The sequence below is a fragment of the Stegastes partitus genome, unplaced genomic scaffold (genome assembly GCF_000690725.1).
Source record: "Stegastes partitus isolate 25-593 unplaced genomic scaffold, Stegastes_partitus-1.0.2 Scaffold1619, whole genome shotgun sequence".
NCBI classification, from domain to species: domain Eukaryota; kingdom Metazoa; phylum Chordata; class Actinopteri; family Pomacentridae; genus Stegastes; species Stegastes partitus.
The window spans coordinates 76,771-97,084 of NW_007579350.1; the positions used below are offsets into that span (position 1 = coordinate 76,771).

Consider the following 20,314-nt stretch of genomic DNA (forward strand, 5'->3'; position numbering starts at 1 on the left):
TGCAGACGGGGGAAAAGGGGAGATCACAGGGGAGAGAAAGAGCAGCGAAGCTCATTACCTCCGCTCATCCTGAAGTAATCAATATAATTGATAGAGAAGAAATTGCAACTTGTTGTCAATATGGCAAACTGCAGAGCAAACGGATTGTGTTGCGTGTGCATGTACAAATGTTTTGAAAGAGTCTTACGCATGAACGCAGGCGCATGTACACGGTGCAAAAGGTGATAGATTCATGAATAATGGCAGGAGAAGGAGAGCGGCGAGGTGGCTGCATTCCTGTCTTTGTGCAGTGGAGGCAATGCTATCCTTGAGAATTTCTTCATTTAGTTTTATGGTTAAGTCCCATGTTGCTCGATAACAATATATCAATAGGAGTAAGAAAACAGACAATGCAATAAACAACTTTCTAGATTCAAACCAGTCTGACACAGTTTGCTATGTGTGTTGGAAAACCTTTGCTTTCAAGATTTTACAACTCTAAAATACTCCGACTGCATGTTCCTGTTACATTCTGGTCAGCTGAAATTAGGTGTGATGTGGTGTCAAGTGCACAGCGAAAGAAAAGTGAAAACAATGAACTGAAATCAAACAAGAAGAAGATCCAAGCTGCTTTGATAGGGTTTTTTGAAATGGGCAAGAGTGCATGTGCATGTGTGTGTCCTGAAATGGTTTTCAGTTTCGCACAAAGCCTCGCTGTGCTGTTTTCTTCTGTTTCATTTCCATGTCGAATACGTCCCCGCAAAGCTTGTGTGATATAACACAAAGACGCCTCGCCATAGCGCGAAAGCCTGTTCCGCGTTACCTGTGCAGCCTGCCTAGCCTTGCATTCAAATGCATATCAACCCATTGTTCCCTGTGCGGGCCTCCATAATACATTTCTAATGGAACAAGTTCCTTTTGAAGAAGTATGGGAGACAACACTCGCCGTATTTTCATTAAAATGACAAGGGAAGCTTTCAATCCATCCAAAAACTTTCAAATCAAAGGGTTTCTGATTCTGATCTGTTGCCATGAAATTTGCCTACACGGTAAGCCCACATTCATGTCGCAAAGTGGAGACGAAGATGAGGTCCAATTCACTCAAACTCTGCCGTTCTCCATCTCTCTATCCATTCATCCTTCCTTTGGTGCCAATTCAATTAAGACTCAATTACAGGCTCCTAAACAAAGCTGCCGCCAACGCACAGTCTTGCTCATCCTCCTTGCTCCATCATATTCTCTCTAACGCTCTCTCTCTCTCTCTCTCACACCAATCATCAAGCTGGCTAAACTTTTGTTTCTTCGTCATCAAACTTGCAAACACTCAACTTCCCATGAATAACATCAACATGTCACAGACTCTGGGGAAGTTAGCGTTACTTGTTTGCTCCAAGAGCCATGTCTAACCGGCAACTACACACAAGCGCGCGCAACAGACACACGCGCCAAACACACAACCACGTATGTATTCCCGATGACGGTGACCAATTTAATTTCATGCTCTAAACATCTGCATCCGTGTCAGACAAAGGAGCGAGGAAGAGACCTCATTGATCCATGGGGTCTGGGACCAGCTGCCAACAGGGCATAGCGCTGATGAATATTAAATAGGCGGGCATTAATATGCATGGCATTTTTCAGACTTGTCTAGACGTGACAGGGTGGCTCCGGTTTCAGGTCAGGATGCCACCAAACTGCTGCCAGCCTTCTCTCGACATAATGTGTAAAAAGTACAATTTTGTTTGTGAGACCTTGTGTGCGTTTGGTCGTGTTGTTTGGACGAGTGTCTGTGTGCGCTCGCTGTCCCTTGCTGTGTGGTCTGATCCAAGATTAGTGAGAGAGGTGTGTGTGTGTGTGTGTTTGGAGGAGGCATGGTGCTCAGTGGGATGGCAAGCGAAAACTGGAAAGGAAGAAGTGACACATTCTAATGTGGCCAAATCTGCCTGAAATCCCCCTGGAGGGCCGCTGCTCTGTCTGCAACACACACACCTAAGCAGACATGACAACACAACTATTCATAATAATATCCGTGAATTACAGGGCTACAAACAAGACAGTTACAAACCCTGTTATGCATACACGCGTGCGGTACAATGGCTTTAAAAAAACACACGATTGTGTCATAGAGGGCTTAAAACAAATGTCTCAACCACAACTACACCCATATGCTCAAATACATTCACACAGTGACACCCGTCCAAGCCCCTGTGGTGTCTTACCGTGCACTCTCCAGCCCACATCTAATCAAGTCAGGCAGTGACTTAGTGAAATTGCATTAGCTACACTTTCCTGGGTTTGATGAGAAACGGTTTGATCCTGTGATGAATTCCAGCCATGCCCAGATTTAGGCAGGAAGAGAATGAACATGCGATGCCTTCTTTAACACACTTCTGCGTCCCCCGAGACCAGTGTGCCTCTGTACGCATCTGCAAGCCTGTGAGAGAGAGGCCTGAGATGAGGAAAAGTCAGACGGGCAGGCGGAGGAACGGTCATAATCCCTAATTTACAAGTGGCTTCAATCTGTTTTGTGCCCGAAAGTGTAAATTTGTGTGTCTGTATGGAGGGAGGAGGGGAAAAAAAAAGAAAAAGAAAAAGAAAAAAAGGACAGTGGCGAACACAGCAGTCAGTCCAGATACTCATTATTCTCTGTTTGAGGGTGTATGTGTGACTGTGTTCTACCAAATATATACAATGGACTGGAAATTCTAAAGCTCTAAAAGAAACAATAACATCATATATTTAAAAGAAGAATCACGTAGGCACACTTGAAGTAAAATATTCTGCACAAAAAGTTTTTTTTAGGTTTTCAAGAAAGTCAAGTTTGTTTGTTTTTTTTTTACATTTTTCACATGTCAGTATAGTGCTGTTTATGTACTAGAAGACACTGTAAGAAAACAAACTAAGCAGTCAGGACCACGGCTGAATATTTTCACCTTGAAACTGCAGAAAACCTGTGACGACATGGATTCAGACTTCCAGGGTTTCGTACATAACGAACTTAAGAAAACAGTCCTGTCAACTTGTGGGAGTGGGCTTTTGATATTATTCTTCTTCTACAGAATTGATTTTAGTTTGATAGTGTTTGAGCAGACTCCTAGGTAAGCTGGTGTGCTGGAGTTGCAGCAAGTTGTGGAGAGACAGAGACTTTACAGATCAGGGGTGTCTACTCCTGGTCCTCGAGGGCCACAATCCTGCATGTTTTAGATGTGTCCCTCTTCCAACAAACCTGATTCAAATGATCAGGATCGTTATCAGGCTTCTGCAGAGCTTGATGATGAACTGATCGTTTGAATCAGGTGTGTTGGAAGAGGGAAACATCTATAACATGCAGGATTGTGGCCCTCGAGGACCAGGATTGGACACCTCTGTTACAGATCCTCACATCCTGAAGGAGGCAACGGTTTAAAGTTATCTCAGTCATTATAAGGCGGGAAGGGATTACCTCTAAATATGGAAATTTGATACACACAAAAGGTTTTATCGGTGATCAGAGGGACTTTAAATGACACAACAGTTGATCGACAGTTCCAAATTAAGACAAAAAAAGGTGTTTTGTACCATCCTATAACTTGCAAAACTACTTGACAGCATCTGCCCAAGTTTCTGTTATAGCTGTGTTGAAGTTTCTTTCATATCTAAGCAGCAAAACTTTCACTTCATCCACACGCAAGCATCATCAACACAACATTTGTTTTCCCCAGGGCATCCCATAGGTGCTCTGTGAATTTTTTTGCTCAGTGCCATTCCGAGATTTTGATTTTCTCCCAGGCAAAATAATCTTGCCACAGGCGGCTTGTATGCTTTGGATCATTATCCTGATGAAAGATCCACTTCTGTCGCTTGAATAAATTTTGGCTGATTGCTTTCTTTCCTTTGTATCCAAAAATCCATCTGTGTGTTCACAAGTGTATGACTCCATCAATAAATACAAGTTCACCTTAACTATTGGAGGGAAAAAACAAGCCCAGTTCCCACCTCCAAGCTTTGTACCGGTTTAGTTGAAATTCTTCCCTCGGCGTTCTCCACACAAACTTTTCTACTACGAGATCCCTTGAAGTTTAATTTGGATTTCTCCTTAAAATAATGAACACCTCCAAAAGCGACTGCCATTCTTTTTTTTTTTTTTTTCCTTTGGGGGGGGAAATTTAATCCCCGCTGTCTTATTCTTTAAGCTTATGAATGATTTCCACCGTAATACTCTCCGTCTGTACCCATACTCGTTCATCCTATTTCGAACGGTCTATCAGCTGAATTGCATCTTGTAATTCTTGCTGGCCTCTAAAGCATTTTTTTTCTTTCTTGATTCAACTCACAATTATGCAGTCAAATACGCTGCTGGTTTCTCTAGGTCTGCCCATGTGCTTCGGTTCTCAGTCACAAGCCCATTTCTTTTAAACTTTTCAAACAACTATGAAGGACGGAAGATCTGACAAATGAAAGCTTGATATTCAGTCCTGCAAACATAAAAGAAGCAGACGCCGTTTCTGTCTGATCACAATAGCCATCTTGTGATCACGGTCGAACGCGGCTCGGATTGTGTTTGTGTGTTATCAAAAAAAAAAAGGCAAGTCAAGAGGATCAAAGACACCTGTGATCACTTGGACTAGAGTCTGATTGGGACTGGCAGGAGGCCAACTGGGTGATTGGCATAATTGACTCACAATCATGTCCCTCACACACACAAACACACACACACACACACACAATATAGACTAACAAGACTGAAAACAACTGGCTGTGCTGGTCAAATCAGCCAAAAAAAAGCAAGAACAAACAAGCTTGAACATGTGCGCATATTGTGGTGCAATTTGAAGTAGCTTTATCTGCACTTTTCCACAGTATTTACAGTCACTGTTGGCCTATATGTAAGCAGTGTCAGGCAGTGCCCTTCTGTTGATTGAAGCCCCTAATCTGTGCCGTTGGCCAGCCTTGCACATTTAAAGCTAAATTGTGCAAATAGAAGGGAACATATAGGATAATCCAATTTTCACCCTCAATAGCCTCATTTGTCTGTAGCTGTTCCGCTATGAAAATTAGTTTGGGAGAGATCAATTCAAGTAATATTTTTCCATGTACAAATCAAATGTGCTTAAACGTGTGCGCATGCCTGCGGAGAAATCAGACCGCCACTCGGCTGCATATTCACAGAGTTGAAACCTGCTGATCTAATAAGATCGGTTCCCGTGTCAATAATGTATGAATCTCTGGTCAATTCCGGGCATCCCATTCCACTCAGACTGTCTTCATGTCTGATTGGGTCGTAATGAGAGCCTTCTATTATTAAAATGAATTTGATGGGATGGAATGTGCTGCTCCACCAACCAAGAGACCAAATCCACCCCCGCAGCTGAGAATAAACGGCATAAATAAATTATAATATAAATAAATTCAGGTGTAAATTGAGTCGGATTAATTATTAAAAGTGTCACTGTGGCATACAATGAGTCTCTGTGGTCTTGGTTTTAATGAATTCACATCTGTCACTCGTGCTATAAACAACAATTCACTCTGGTGGCTGAATAATTATTAATTGCACACAATGTATGTTGTTTGTCTTTCAAACTTAAGCAATGCCAGTGCAGTTTACAATCTGCCAACTGGCGGTTGTAGTGTTGGGAAATCAGTTGGGCACAGATGCAGGAAAATTGGTTACATATTTCAGATTTTCCTTTTCATTAATTAAGATTTTTTACCTCGTTAACATGTACATATGTTGTGTTTATTCACAATTTCCACCCTGAAATTGTAGCTTCCCTATGACAGTGCCAAGAACATGGATTCAGACATGCATGGTTTCATAATAACTACCAACCAAAAACAACCTATCCTGTCATCTTGCAGGGTGGGGCTTTCTATATCATGATTTTCCAAATCACAAAGATAGGTTTTTGATTTTTATCTATCTATCTATCTATCTATCTATCTATCTATCTATCTATCTATCTATCTATCTTAAAGGCACAGTCTCTGAATGTTTTGATCCTACCTTGTGTAACGAAATCTGCACAGCCATTTAGTCTGGTGCTAATATTACACAAGTTTCTATGGCCAAGAAACCACAGTCACCACAACAGATGCATGTACAATCACAATTTTTTTAATAAGTGTTCAAAACCTGTAGCGACATCCTGGACATGAGATCCGGACAGTACAAGATATAAAACAATATAAAACACTTATCTACCATACTAAAACACTGACCCGCTTCATGTCAGCACACCTAGACTCTCAAAAAGTGGCATTAGCTTGCACCCACGTTGACGAACCTGCAAACACAATTTTATGGCATCAAACAGCCGTAAACGAACAGTGCTGAGGAAGCCATCGTACCAGACAAGTCACATGACCCACAAGTAGTTACTTCACTACATCTAAATGGAGACTGTAAATGGTCTAATTTTATATTATCAGGGCTTAAAGTGAAAAATAATCCTGAGCCTAAACTTTTGTGTTTTTGGGTGGGAGTACAATCGAGCTAATTTATCTGTTTGTTTTATTATTAGGAAGATAACTCGATATGTTATGAATGGATTTTCATCAAATTTTCAGGAAATGTTGATAATGGCACAATGAATAGATGATTAAATTTTGGTGATGATTTATCATCTGGTTATTTCCTCATAAAACAGTAAATGCTGTGAAGTGTCACAGTCCGTTCGTCCACTTGATGGAGCTCTGACTCCATTCAGTCCTCACCAATGTCTTCCCAGTAGTACAGCAGTAAGCTACAGCCAGGCAGCATCACAGGAGTGGGCCGAGTGGAGCTACTGACAGATAAGTTCAGAACCACGTTGTGACATTAACAGTGACTCTACATGTCTCCTGTTTCACTTTAACTCTCTTTGCCATGTGTCAGGACGACTGACGCGTGCTTCGTTGCGTCGGTCATGCTTTTCATTTAACGTTGTTAAAGTTGTGCTAACCTAGCTTAAGCTACTCCCTGTCTGCTTATGTTAGCAACAGCATCACTGTAGCTATGCTAACCTACCATAGCATTAGCAAACAGCTTAAAGCCAGTAAGGAACTGCAGAAATAACATCAGTGTACAAAATATTTGAGAGTACAGAACTAGAAATCACAATATGGTAGAAATGAGCTGCTTGGCGGAGGTCTGCGCTCGGCGAATGCTTTTCTAGTTTTGAAATACAAAACTTGGTCAATATTCAACGAAAACACACATTTTTTGAGATTTTCAGAAAGACTTAAATGCTGGTGCTATATCATGTGTATTTATGTAACCAGCATGCTGATTTGACACAGACAGTTTTGACAAAGAACGTTTATCTTCAGCGAATGGCTGAGATATGGTGAACTACAGGTCGTGTTCTGCAATGAACGTGCACACGCGGATTTTTAAATCATAAATCCGGTCAGTCATTGATGCTGGTACCTCAGCGGTGGCTGCTGCTCCTTCCAGCCAAGTTGAGTTTCAGAGCAGACAGCAGCTCTGTGGCCAGGCTCTGCCTTGTGATCTGACAGCACTTTTTTGCTGCTAGTTGCGTACATGAGGTTTTTTTTTGAGCAGATGGTACAGAAGCAAGCACGCAACTCCTTCAATTTTTTGCACCAGCAACCAAATGGCTAGCCGTCTCTGCTTAACTCTTCCAACCACGCCCAGCACCATTTATTTTAATTCCTTTATCGATGAGAATCTGTTCTTCATGCTCCTGATTTCAGCATACAGAACTCTGTGAAACTCCAGTATGGACTCAACTGCAGCTGGATTTGGAAGTCTTTCTAAGACCCGGCCCCACTCTACTTCCCACTGGCTAGTGATATTAATTTGGTTGACAGCTGAAGCTGCGTTCCCCTCATTCCATTGGTAGACGAACTCGATTGGCAATGTAGTCCTATTTTTTTTTCAGAGCCAAACGCCGCAAGCCGGAAATCCTGCATGGTGCCGGAATACTTTAAGCCATATATTATGCTTTTATCCAAAGTGCTTTAGTCGAGTGAAGTCATTTTCATTTATATGGCAAATTTGTCTCAAGAAGCTTTACAATGTGTACAGCATGTAGACCATGCATCCATCCATCCATCTTCTACCGCTTTATCCGAGTCTGTTAGACCTTCAAACTGAATAGGAAAAACCTCCCAGAAAACCCTTCAAGTGGGAAAAAAAAAAAAAAGGCGGGGGGGACCTGAGAAGGCACAACAAAGGTGGGATCACTCTTTCAAGAAAGCTATATATCAAACAGACGTGTGCAGAAGAGCAAGATGCATGTGTGCGTGTTTCGACACCTGGGAGAACTAATCGGTCAGAAAAACAAGTGCCATCACATATTTGATTGGACCCAGCAGGGAATCAAGCAGCACACTGTCCACCCTGTTCTTTGCCTAACAACCTGTTGCATGCTGGGAATGCAAGAAGTGTGTGTGTGTTTATCTGTCTGGCAACCAGCATAGCTACAGCATACATGCCAAGGTCTCTACAGCCTTGAGTCCCGTATGCCCTTCTTCTACCCTTCCCTTCCTCTTTCTTTCCTTCAATCCTTTTTCATTTGTTCTTCTCGCCAACTTCTTCAATTCGCCAGTGTGAGATTAAAAGTAAACACAGAGGTGACAGCCAAAGCCACCAATAATGACATGACCAATGCTGATTAAAATTAGCCTCGGGCTGGGAAAATACGCCAAGCTCTTGCTCTCTGATTAAATGTCTGCACTGTGTAAACTATTACAACCTTGTTCTATTCTCCCTCTGTTGTCCTCTGCATCCCCCTGTCATTTCTCCTCCTCGAGATTCCATTTTTCTCACCGCATTTAATTTTTGACTTCTGCATGTGTTATCTTGCCAGCTTGTTAGTCTAAATCGCAAAGTCATATGAAAATCAAGTTTCCAATTTTGGCCATGTTTTTGTGTTATCTCAATAGGAAATTAAACTTTTTTTCTCAGGTCTATGGAAGCGACCAGGAGGTATATATGGTCTTCTCTGAATTGAGAAAATCAATCAGCTTCTGAAAGGGTTCGTATTACAATATACTGCCCTTCGTTGTAGCTTATAGACCACCTTAAACACTCCAAGAGCCATTTGGACCCACGGAAAAGAAAACACCAGGAGCCACAAAACCCTTTTGATATCTAAAATGAAGAGAATACTGCATCTATCGTTTTTTACCTTTGTGCTACCTTTATTTTTAACTCCAAAAAAAACAAAAAAAAAACAAAAAAGAAACCAAAAAACCAAAAGACACAGGGTTGAAGGTTCAAAATAAATACTCAATGTCTATTTGAATCCTTCTATCATTTATGAAATCAAAAGCCGATCTTAAATTATCCACCTGCAGCAAAGTAAAAATGACGTCTAAATGACTGCAGCTGGGACTGCTGATTAGACTGCTGACCACCTGTGAGCGCTTTGGGACGGGAGGAGCTCACGGCGGCACTGCTGCTCGCTGAGGACAGTAAGTGCAGAACGATACGTGTTTTCATGTCAAAGTCTCCAAAAAAACAGAAAAATCTCCAGTAACACCAGAAAGAGTCGCTAGATTTATCGCTAGTCGCTTTTGACAAAAAAAAGTCGCCAAGAGGATTTGGAAAGGCTCCAGATTTAGCGAGAAAGTCGCCAAGTTGGCAACGCCGTGCCGGCGGGTGTTGCACATCGGCAGTGACGACCCATATTTTGAGCGACAAAAAATGAAACACATTTTATTTTAATGTTACAAGATTACCATAATCATCAAATTTGTCAAAAACTAACAAACTAAAATTAAATACATTTAAATTAAATATCCATTATTTATTCTCCAAAGTCACAAGGAGCCGCAGCAGAGGTATGAAAGAGCCGACCCCTGTTGTAGATATATATTTGCATTGTCTGTTTCTAAAAACTATGAGCAACTGGACAAGACTACATAGAAACTGTTTGACTATTTTAGTGTCATGGCCATCAACACATCCACAAAATAACTGAACAAGACATACATGCAGTGTTTCATGTGTTTTGATTGACGTCTCCATTTTTTCCTCGGATTGTACCAAGATTTATTCCTGCAGTGTTTGGATAATGATCTGTGATTCATATTTGGAGCCATAACTAAATGAGCTGACACAGGGTACGATATGCAAGATACTAGGATCAATTTATAAATATTCCATAAAACGCTTCGTTACAGTAGGTAGGTTAAATAACTGCCTGCAATGTGTTTTTCATTATCACGCTTTTGTCCCTCAGTATCATAACCAGTGGTTTGGTGAGGTACCCTACAGTAAAAATCCAATATTATTGTTACAAGCCACAGTTCATTTTTCACACTGTTTCAAGGCTTCACTCTAATTTCAGCGATTGAACAACCGTAATTCAATCACTGGTCCCACAGCAGATGAGAATGCAACACTGTGCATTTGTGTGTGTGTGTATGCATGTGTGTTGGAAGAGGAGGGAATCACATATCTGATGTTGTTTTAACCATTACCATCAACCTTGCTGATATCTATGTTCAGCCAAATTGAACATGATGGGCCCAAACACACACAAAATAACTACGGTGAGCTAAGACAGCTGCAGTAATGTGTATGTACGTCTGCTTTCCGCAGTATGCAGATCTGCTCTGTACTCGCCTTCACAGTGAACACGAATAAAGACTTTTCACAGTAATAGCCTGTCAGGTAACAGACGTTCCTTGGATTTTATCTGCAAGCCCAGTTACGCTGCTGCCGGAACAAAGGGATTCATAAAGGTCTGGCGCTGGTGCACGAGAGGAAACGTCATTTTCTAGTGATGCGGTGTACAGAACTTCAAGTATGGACTCGGTTACAACGTGTCATTCAAGTACAGCATGTTGTACGTGTCATATAGGACATGACTCGACAAGCGTACGTTACACACAGCAACATCTGGCCAGTATGACAGCCCTCATCAGTTGCTGGAGTGACTCAGCCTCATCTGTAATGTTGCACACGGAAAATGGCCGTTTGATGAACACTTAAAAGCAAAAAGGCACAAATTTTTACTGTACAGATAATTTATTATGGTTATCCATTTTTTCATAGTCTTCCCTTTGGTGGAAGATAAAGTATGTGAATGAGTGATGCTATTAAAGTTCCAATTGACTGAACCCCTACAAAATCATTGTTGTCTGAGGTACAGAGTTAGAATTAGAAAATAACCCTATCGCTCCTGAAAAAGGTGAAGATGTAATGTTACACAGCTGATTCATTTAGAATACAAGGAGGTATGAAGTCCTCGCCTCCTTCTAGAGCACATTAGCTCACCTACGACTCTGCTAAAACACTGTTAAACTAACAGAATTGCAAGTAGAGATATTTGAGTAATTCCGTCATACATGCTAGAACCGGAAAGTGATTTTGAAGAAGACCAATGATATGGAAAGCCCCACACTGCAAGTTCACAGGACTGGTTCCTTTGGTTTGTTGTGTATGAAGCCCTGAATCTGAATCTGTGTTTTTGAGACTGTCATGGGTACACTGTAGTTTCAAGATGGGACTGCTCAGTCATGGCATTGACTGCATATGTTTCTCATGACGTGTCTTCTAGGATATCAAAAAACAAGATGTGGACACGTTAAAACAGAGGTAGGTTTAAGAAAAAGAACCTTTACTGTGTAGAAAACGTATTTCCCTTAATTCCCTTTAGTCTGAGACAGAGCTAACATTCAAAAGAGTCTCCAAAACCTACTATTGCTTAAAGCAGTGTATAAAGTATTACTTATTGTATATATTTCATGCCTATCAAATTTATTCTGTTCCACAATGAGGACACACAATGTAAACAAGCTTTGGAAATGAGACATTAGGTTGACTGAAAACAGAATATAATCTGTATTTTACAGCACAGAGGATCTAATTTTGAACTTAAAACAACCTTAAGGACATAAAAGTTAAACTACAAGTCAGTTAAGAGGGAAATCCGATTCCACAACCAAGAACGAACGTAAGAAGCCTTCGAAAAACTGTGTTATTAGTTCACATCTTGTGCAATTTTCTCTGAAAACCATGCCACTATATTTACTAAAATCATTTTAACTGACATTTACTTACACCGGGTCCATATTAGGCGTACACGTTGCTTACTTTGACAGGATTTAATTTGCTTATGATTTGTTTACTGAATCTTCCATGTTGAGACACCCACGCACTCACACACAGCATCTATTAAATTCTCAGGTTGCAAAGCGTGAGAGAAACGCAACACCAAAAAAAGAAAGATGAACATAAAAACATCAAATCAGGATAGAGTATCAATGGATGAGGGGGAAAAAAAGCAAAGAAGTGGAGGAAAGAGATAAAAATGAGAATCAAGAGCATCAATAGTAGCTAAGCAGGTGTCTTCGACATTCCAGCGTCGTAATCCTATAATAATTATTGACCTTTTTGCCGACAAAGTTCAATTCCATCCAAGGTTCCATTTATGAATATGATAAATTATAATTGCAAAGTCAGTGGAAGTCAAGTATTGATCACTCCGCAAGACGAGTGAACAACCATTATCCTTGAAATCTGCCAACAAATGAGGAGAACGAATGATTGGAGGAAGAGTAATTGAAAAGGCAAGCCAGTGATTCTACAATAAAAATTGATGTGAGGGCCTTTTGAAGTGTGACCTAAGAGGAACTGATTGTGGTGCTGTATCGTGTTTTTGCTCCTCAGAATTAGGTTACACATGGAAAAACGCAGATTGGATCTTCTAAATGAAGAAGGTGGGATATTTGCTGCTTTCCAGTGGCAGTCGATGAGGGTGTCTCTTCAACCCCTGCTACCTTTCTGAAAAGTCCAACTGACCTTCCTCTTAATATAATGCATCCCACACTCCGCAATCGCAGCCTCTAAGAGTGTAATATCACACATCACTTGGCAGGAACACGTTGTTTGTTACTTCACCTTACAAACAAATACACACACACTTATACGAACACGTGGCTTTCAACATCTGACAGCTCCACCCCTAATATCCCACCTACTCTCACTTCCACCCCGCTAGACATTTTTCCATTTGCACCTCTTCTCCCTCCCCTCCCCACTGGGGTGCACAAATCAGCTTGACAAGGAACACCACTTCTGGTCACCCCGCTCTCTGCCTCCTCCTCCTCCGATCCCAGTTCAGTTCTCTGTCATGGGAATATGATGCTATTATACACAAACTAATACAACATTTTTTTTTCCTCCTCTACATCAGACTTAGCATTTGGTATTAAGGGCTGGGTAGAAGGGGAGATGTTTGTAACTAGATTGCTTGTGTAGGGAGTCAGTCAGAATGTTTTCTTTGCCAGACACACTGTGAATAAGTCAATTTGAATATCAAAAGCAAAACAGGGAATGTGTGAAATAGATTTGGAACCGCGTTGATTAGGAATACATTTTTCTAGAGTGGAGGGAGGTCAGAGATGGGAGAGTTGGGAATGGGAGTATGTGTACGCGCGGGCCTGCGGGTAAATTGCCAAGTTTAAAATGTGCATGTTTGTTTACGTGCATATCCGGGGCAAGTGTGCGGCGATAGGCGGTCTTTGTGTACAGCTGTCACATGGGGGGATTTTCACCTGCCCGGGGGCAAGGCAATATTGTACGAAACGCAATGAACGGCTGCGACACAAAGAGAAATAAAATGCCAAAAAAAAAAAAGCCCGTAAATGCATTACGCCACGTTGCAAGACTGCGGTAGTTATTGAGATATATTCACACTTCACCTCCCAGATGACCACTGGGGTACTCCGACACACAACAGAGAGGCAATAAAAAAGCAGCGGGCGAGGATGTAAAAGTCTAGCGGTTTTTGAGACATGCAGAACAATATGGGGGGAAATGGTAACACATCTATAGCTGGAAAATTGTTATTTTCATCATTTATTCATGGGAAATGTGATCGAGTCTGGATGGGGCTCTTTGATTCTAAAGTAGTGCTTTGCACACCCTCGCACATCCAGACAGCTGAGGATCTGGTGTATACATATGAACGCTGCATGCATATTCTTAACTGGCAGTCACACTGCATACGTTCAGATCGCATATTCCAGATGTGGCCACATATGGAGCTGTAATAAAGTCTTCAGATGAAGCATTGGATTAATTGAAGCATACAAGATGAGAAGGCAAGCAATTAAGTCCCCCTGTGTGTTTGCATGTGTATGTGAGGCATGACGATATGCGCCCGCTATCGTAGCTGTGTGCATGTGCGTAATAATATATTGCAGGTCCATACAACACTCGGGAGACATAAATTACAGATATTACAGATTAATTTCAAACCCATTAGAGATATGCGAGTGTGGAGAGGTTAGAAAACCATTACACAAAGTCTACATTAATGCTGCTGTTCTGATCTTTACTTACAGAAGATCTGGAAAGTTGTGCAAAGGTACATGAAAAACTGTTACCTCTCACAGCAAGTAATGTATTTTATATTGATGTGATTACACAGAAAGTGTTCGGGGGTGCACAATATATCAGTGATACATATATACTGATGTATATGTGCAGCAAATACATATATTCAGACGGAGGAAAAAAATCAAAGGAATAATCGGAACCCTTGACTGCTACAGTGAGAGCATTGGTTTTTTTTGTCTGGCTCGGTTTGGGTACATCAATACAGGGGCCAAGAGTTCAGGCTGTCTGTATAGATGTCATTGATGTATTGTGCACCTCTAATACTTTCTATGTAATCACATTAATATAAAATACAGAGTGGTTACAATATCTTACGTATCTTTGTACAACTTCCCAAATCTTTATGATGGTTCTAAAACCTATCCACACTTACACATCTCTAATGGGTTTAAAATTAATTATCTAGGGTTGGGTATCGTTTGTATATTATTGAATCTTGATTGGTGGTTAGGGTTACTGCAACTACTTTTACATGAATGCAGGAGTAACGACAATCAACTGATTTAATGGAATGTAATGCAATATAACAGTCACAGGAGACAATTTTCTTTGCCGAGTACTTTTATCTCCATTGTACATTTTTCTGATTATACTCACATACTTTTGCTTAAAGTAATATTTTCAATGCAGGACTTTGACAGTGTGGTATTGACAGTGTGTAAAGGCAAATCACCTAATAGCTATGTGAATTAATAAGGTGACTACGACTTTTAACAAGTGAGATCAGCACGCCCACAACCTGACTGCAAATCTGCTGTATTTGTGGCGATGTACAGACTAATGGGTATATTATAGGAAGCACCAGCATGTTGTATGCTATGGAATCCTATAACGCTATTTGAAAAGTAATGCTATAAACTCAAGCAAATGAATAAAAACCTAATCATGCGATATAGCAAAATAAAATACTTTATTTTATTCACCCTCCTGCATTCATTACAAGCAAAACACTACTCATCACGGGTAGACTAAATGTTTACCGGGAGGAAAAACAAAGCTAGATAAAGTAATTGGAACCATAGCACCAGTGGTCTCTTTTCTTGTTTATATCTTCATGCTTATTCCGGCTACTTTTACTGTAATGATAAGCTGAGTAAAATCCAATCTTTGGAGCATTATGTAGCGGCATTTCGCTAAATTAGGGCGATCGCTGCAAGACAATCACGCAATTTGTGCTGTTTACCTGCTCATCAAGCAACTCGGCGACCGCTGAGTAGAGTCTAAGAACAAATGTAAACTTGCACATTTAATTTAAAGAAAACTGCATTAGAAGACGGGAAGTCACGCAAGCATTCAGCAGTAGACACATAGTTGGTGTTCGCAGGACGCTGTTTACGAACTAGAGCAAGAACCAATGAGCAGAATAGAAATGAAACTCTTTCTAATGATTCCTAATCATTAAAACTTTGGAATAATGTTGTGATCGATGGGTGCAAACACTGAGTTCAAACTGATATTGTCTTCAAAGCATATATGCTCGTCTTTTTAAACTGTGCATTTGTAAACTATAATAATGTTTTATCATATTTGTCACAACCAGCTGATAATTCTTACGATTATTGGCCCCGACATTCCATATTGGTGGATTTCCTAAAAAGTGTCACTCAAAAGTGCAAAACGCAGCAAATACAGCAAAAGCTTTCGCAAAACTACACAAGAATCTGTAGTTGTGACTTTGTTTTGTGCATTACCATTTTTATGCATTTGTTAGCGGTGCATAACTGGATTTAAAATGAACAATCAAACTCTTATTTCCAAGGCTGTGTTGGTGAACGTCTGAGTTAATAACTATATTGACTTGAAGCAGACCGTTGAGGGAAAGAAGAAAAAAAAAAGAGTTTAGGAAACTCCAAGTAGAGAGACTGAAAGACACACATGACTAAGCTTTAAGTGTTGAGTAATCCCAGAGCCAGAAGAATTCATCAACTCAATCTCTCATTTCTAACTCTTTTCCCTCCCTCCCTCCCTCCCTACAGTAAGTTTAATTTGAAGAGAGAGAAAAAGTCTCCTTCCACACTGTCTCAATACATATTTTTCTAATTTCTTCCTTCAGAAATCTCTTAATGGCTTCTTCGCTGGACCCTGATGAAAACAATGACTTTTAACCTTCCTCCTTCTCCCTCCTTCCCTCCATCCATCTTTCCCCTCCCTACATCACAGTCGACTTATTTCACTTTCTAAATGATTTCTTACTCCTTCAATCTCTTTTCAGCCATTCAGGCCCTGGCCTGGGCTTGTGGTCGGTGCTACGCATTGTGACAGGTGAAATGAAAGCCCAGAGAAATCTCATCTTCTTATAAACGCTCCGAGGCATTCAGTCAGTCAAAAAAATATTTTTCCACCTTCTTTCTCGGGTGCCGACAGATGGAGGGAGAAAAAAGTGAGCCGTTATGTGAAGACCATTTGGGGTTTTCCTTTATCCGCAGTTAATCAATGCTGTTCTTTTTGTAGCAGGGGGGAGCTGAGGCAGTACATTTTGCATATATTTACAGACTCGCTGCCGTCTGAGTGGCATTTCTTGTCAAGAAAAGAACGACAGCCTGCATTGTAATATCTTCCATTGCTGTTGGAGAAGTCAGCCATTCTTTAGTTGTGCTTAAGTTAAATACATAGAGAAGCCTAATTATAAAATTGCATACATTTAACCCTGGCGGCCATAAACAGTTGTGGCGATATTCGCAGCAAAGAATCACGATTGGCCTTTCCATGGCGTGGCCTCTACAATTAAAAGCTCTTTGCTTTTGTTGTTTCGGTCCATCTCCTGCTTTTTTCTATTTTATTCATACAATGTCAACAAGGCGCTTGGTCTGAAAAAGGGAACAGCAACAGACAGCAGCAAACAGCGCTGTCAGGCATTGCTGATTGAAACCTCAAGGTCACAGGCAGAGAGAGAGAGAGAGACACAGAGAGGGAGAGAGAGAGAGAGAGTAGGGGCAGCAGAACAGTTTAGACTCTCCAGGGTCTGGTTGTGTAGCTCACTCACTGTGCTATTTTGTGTGTGAATGTGTGAGTGAGAGGTTTTCAAGGCCTCTCCCTGTAGGCGGATTCTGCAAAGTCACCCTGCTCTCTGCATCTCGTCAATCTCTTTCTCTATCGTCGTTTCCCTCTCCACACTCCTGTTGTCTGCCTTTTCTTTTCCTAAGTGCAACGTCTCGAACTGTAACATGCCCTTGCTATCGCCGCGGCGCCGTTAGTCTCCTCTCGTGCTCTCCATTCCACCCTCTTCCGTCTCTCCCAAAATCTTTCCATCGCTGTCTGGCCGAGTCCCTCCATCTTATAGCCAAACATGACCAAATCACCCTCACCACCTTTGCTCCATCCTGCTTCCATTCAAAGCACCTGTTTCCCTTCTCTTTAGAATATCTCCACTCGTGCATCTATCTGCGACTATCTGTTTTCGGCAATCTTGTGGATCTGTTTTTTTTTTTTCCTGCTGCTTATTTTTTTCTCGTCAGCCCATCCGCTCTAACCTCGCTCCGTCATCTCATCCCTTTCCCCCCTCCTCCCGACCTCAACCTTCACTCTATGTTCATGCTGCTCTTTTCTCTCCCGCATTATCCCACTCACTGCAAACCCTGTCCAATTTATCCTTCTTTCTCCACCATATTTCCCTCCTTTTTTTCACTGCTCTGTCAATACTTTCACACCTTCTGGCCCTGTCATCTCTTTTTCCCCTTCTTTTCACCTCGCCATCTATCCACGCTTATCCATCCCAGCTATTAGGTAGCTCACGCTCTCTATCTCTGCTCTCCATTCCTCAGTTCATCCCTCCATCCCTCTCCTCACCTTGTAATTCTCCACTCTTGCTGTAGAGTTCTCGCCTCTGCTCTCTCAGGTAGGCACTCATGCTGATGGCATGGGAAGATGATTCGAACCTACAAAACGCCAAAAAAAAAAAAAAAAGGTTCAACAAGTGGAGACACAACACAACAGTGTAATATAGAAATGCTTGGATCTACATATATTAAAGAGGGCCAATAATATATGGGTTATTTGTGGGTGCTATGAATAAAACAATTGGTAATATTATACATAATATATTATTATATATTATATTATTTTATATATAATATATTATTTAGTGTACAGAATGTGACCCCCCCCCTCACTGGACTGTTTAGACCTGGATTAAGAAGAAGGTCGCCTAATTCATGTTTCATGATGGTGTGATGAAGTTCCAGGATTTTGGTCAGAGATATATGATAGGATCTGCAAGATTTCAGTCCAAGAATGGCCTGATTTTTTTTTTTTTTAATGTGCTATAAACAAGTCAGAAGACTTAAGGTATACATTAGAAGTTATTTAACCTTTTTGGAGAGCTCCTAATACGGGAAATATTGTGTGGGGAGTTGCATGTTTTATGATTCGTTTCCTAATCTCTGCTTGCTTGTTTTTCTTTTTTTTTTCAAACTGAGTTTCATTTTGTTGTAAATATTTGTGTCCCCTGCATATGATCAGTGCATTCATGTTGACAACCACAGCCAATTATGCAAGTGGTGATGACAAATTGTGAGGTTTGGGTGGGGGTGGGGGGATTACATGCATATGTTGGAATGCATATTACTTTGTACTTTGATTAAGAAAAAAAAATGTTAGCAAAAAACATACTAATTATGGAAATTTATATTATTTATTTTATTAGATAACCAAGTCTATTTGTCTAAAACAGAACCAATATCTAAAGAGCATTCAGTATCTCTAAAATTAACATTTAACACACAATTAACTACATTCATTTATTGCTAACCTTGTTGCAACCCTTGTTTTCAATATTAATTACTGACCAGACCTTACCTCCCCCTTATTTACAAGTATGTATATGCAACAAACACGCCTAATTAATTGATACTGTTGGGTAGATTAATGGTAACCTAGAGCCCTTGGACTACATTGTTTAGAAAGGGCCCTGACTTAATGAACTTAATACGGCTTTGACTTAATAAATTTGCTAAGAGCCCTGTGGCATTCATTCATCCTCTCCCCTGTCATCCTTCCTGTGCTGCTAATAGACAGAAACTCGCTGCTCTGCAGATACAGTCAAGAAGAGCTGGTCTCAATCTCAAAGTCTCACATAACTCAACTAAGTTGAAGCGACATAGCTCATCGAGCTCTACCATGGCCCCCTTTTTTACATTCTTTCTTAATGGGGCACTTGGTTTTCTTTACAACACTTACAACATATAACAAGACAACATCCTTGTATTGGTGCTTTACTTTTGTTGGTCTTGTACATAAACCCCAAGTTACTGGGAAAAAGTGTGAATGCTAAATAATTTAAGTCATGTTCAGTAGAGAGACAAAAATATTGAATGAAAATGTCCATAGGACTGACTTTTCCTATATACAGGATAATCTAATCCTTTACGTTTCTTAATTTTTATGTAGAACAAACCATGGCTGAAAGAGTATGATCCTTACTTGAAAAGAGACTGCTTGGCACGCTGTGGTTTCTTCTTTGCAAAAAAGGCAGCAAACTCACTGCCAGTGCTGGCATAGGAGAGCTGAGCCGACGGCTCCGTGGCACTGCGGCTGTTCTTCACATCCAGATACTCCATAAGCAGAACCTAAACCACACAGAAGACACACTGTCAAAAGCTAAGAAGCATCGGAATCAAGGTACAAGAAAGTATTTCCACATTTGTCTCCTCAGCTAAAATACTTGGAGTGATCCGCTGATTTTCTACAACTTGTATGCTGGTAACAGTTTAAAAAGAACAAGAAACAAGCGTGACAGTTTTGGGGGTAAATGTGAAGAGACAACCATGTATTTTAAACATTACCATTCAGTTTGGTTGCATCATTGCACAAACATTCTGCTGACTTCTTCCATTTTCATGTTACATTTGATGTAAAATTGCAATTACAGACATTCTTAGCAACATGTATTGTGACTTGCAGCATTAACATGCATTGCAAGTTCTGAAAACCAAAAGAAAATCTAAACTTTGACAAAGAAAAGAAGGCCACCGACATGATTGGGTGCTTTTGATGACC

The 20,314-nt window shown here is 40.7% G+C and overlaps 1 protein-coding gene across 1 annotated transcript in view; it reads right to left on the reverse strand.

Moving 5' to 3' along the window:
* The window catches only part of exoc4 (exocyst complex component 4), a 125,950-nt gene that overhangs the window by 74,162 nt on the left and 31,474 nt on the right, over positions 1-20,314 (reverse strand). The window contains exons 9-10 of the mRNA XM_008300981.1: positions 19,739-19,884; positions 18,107-18,195 (exon numbers count right to left, since the gene is read on the reverse strand). Coding sequence (XP_008299203.1) covers positions 18,107-18,195; positions 19,739-19,884 — 235 coding nt within the window. The remainder of the gene's footprint in view (positions 1-18,106; positions 18,196-19,738; positions 19,885-20,314) is intronic.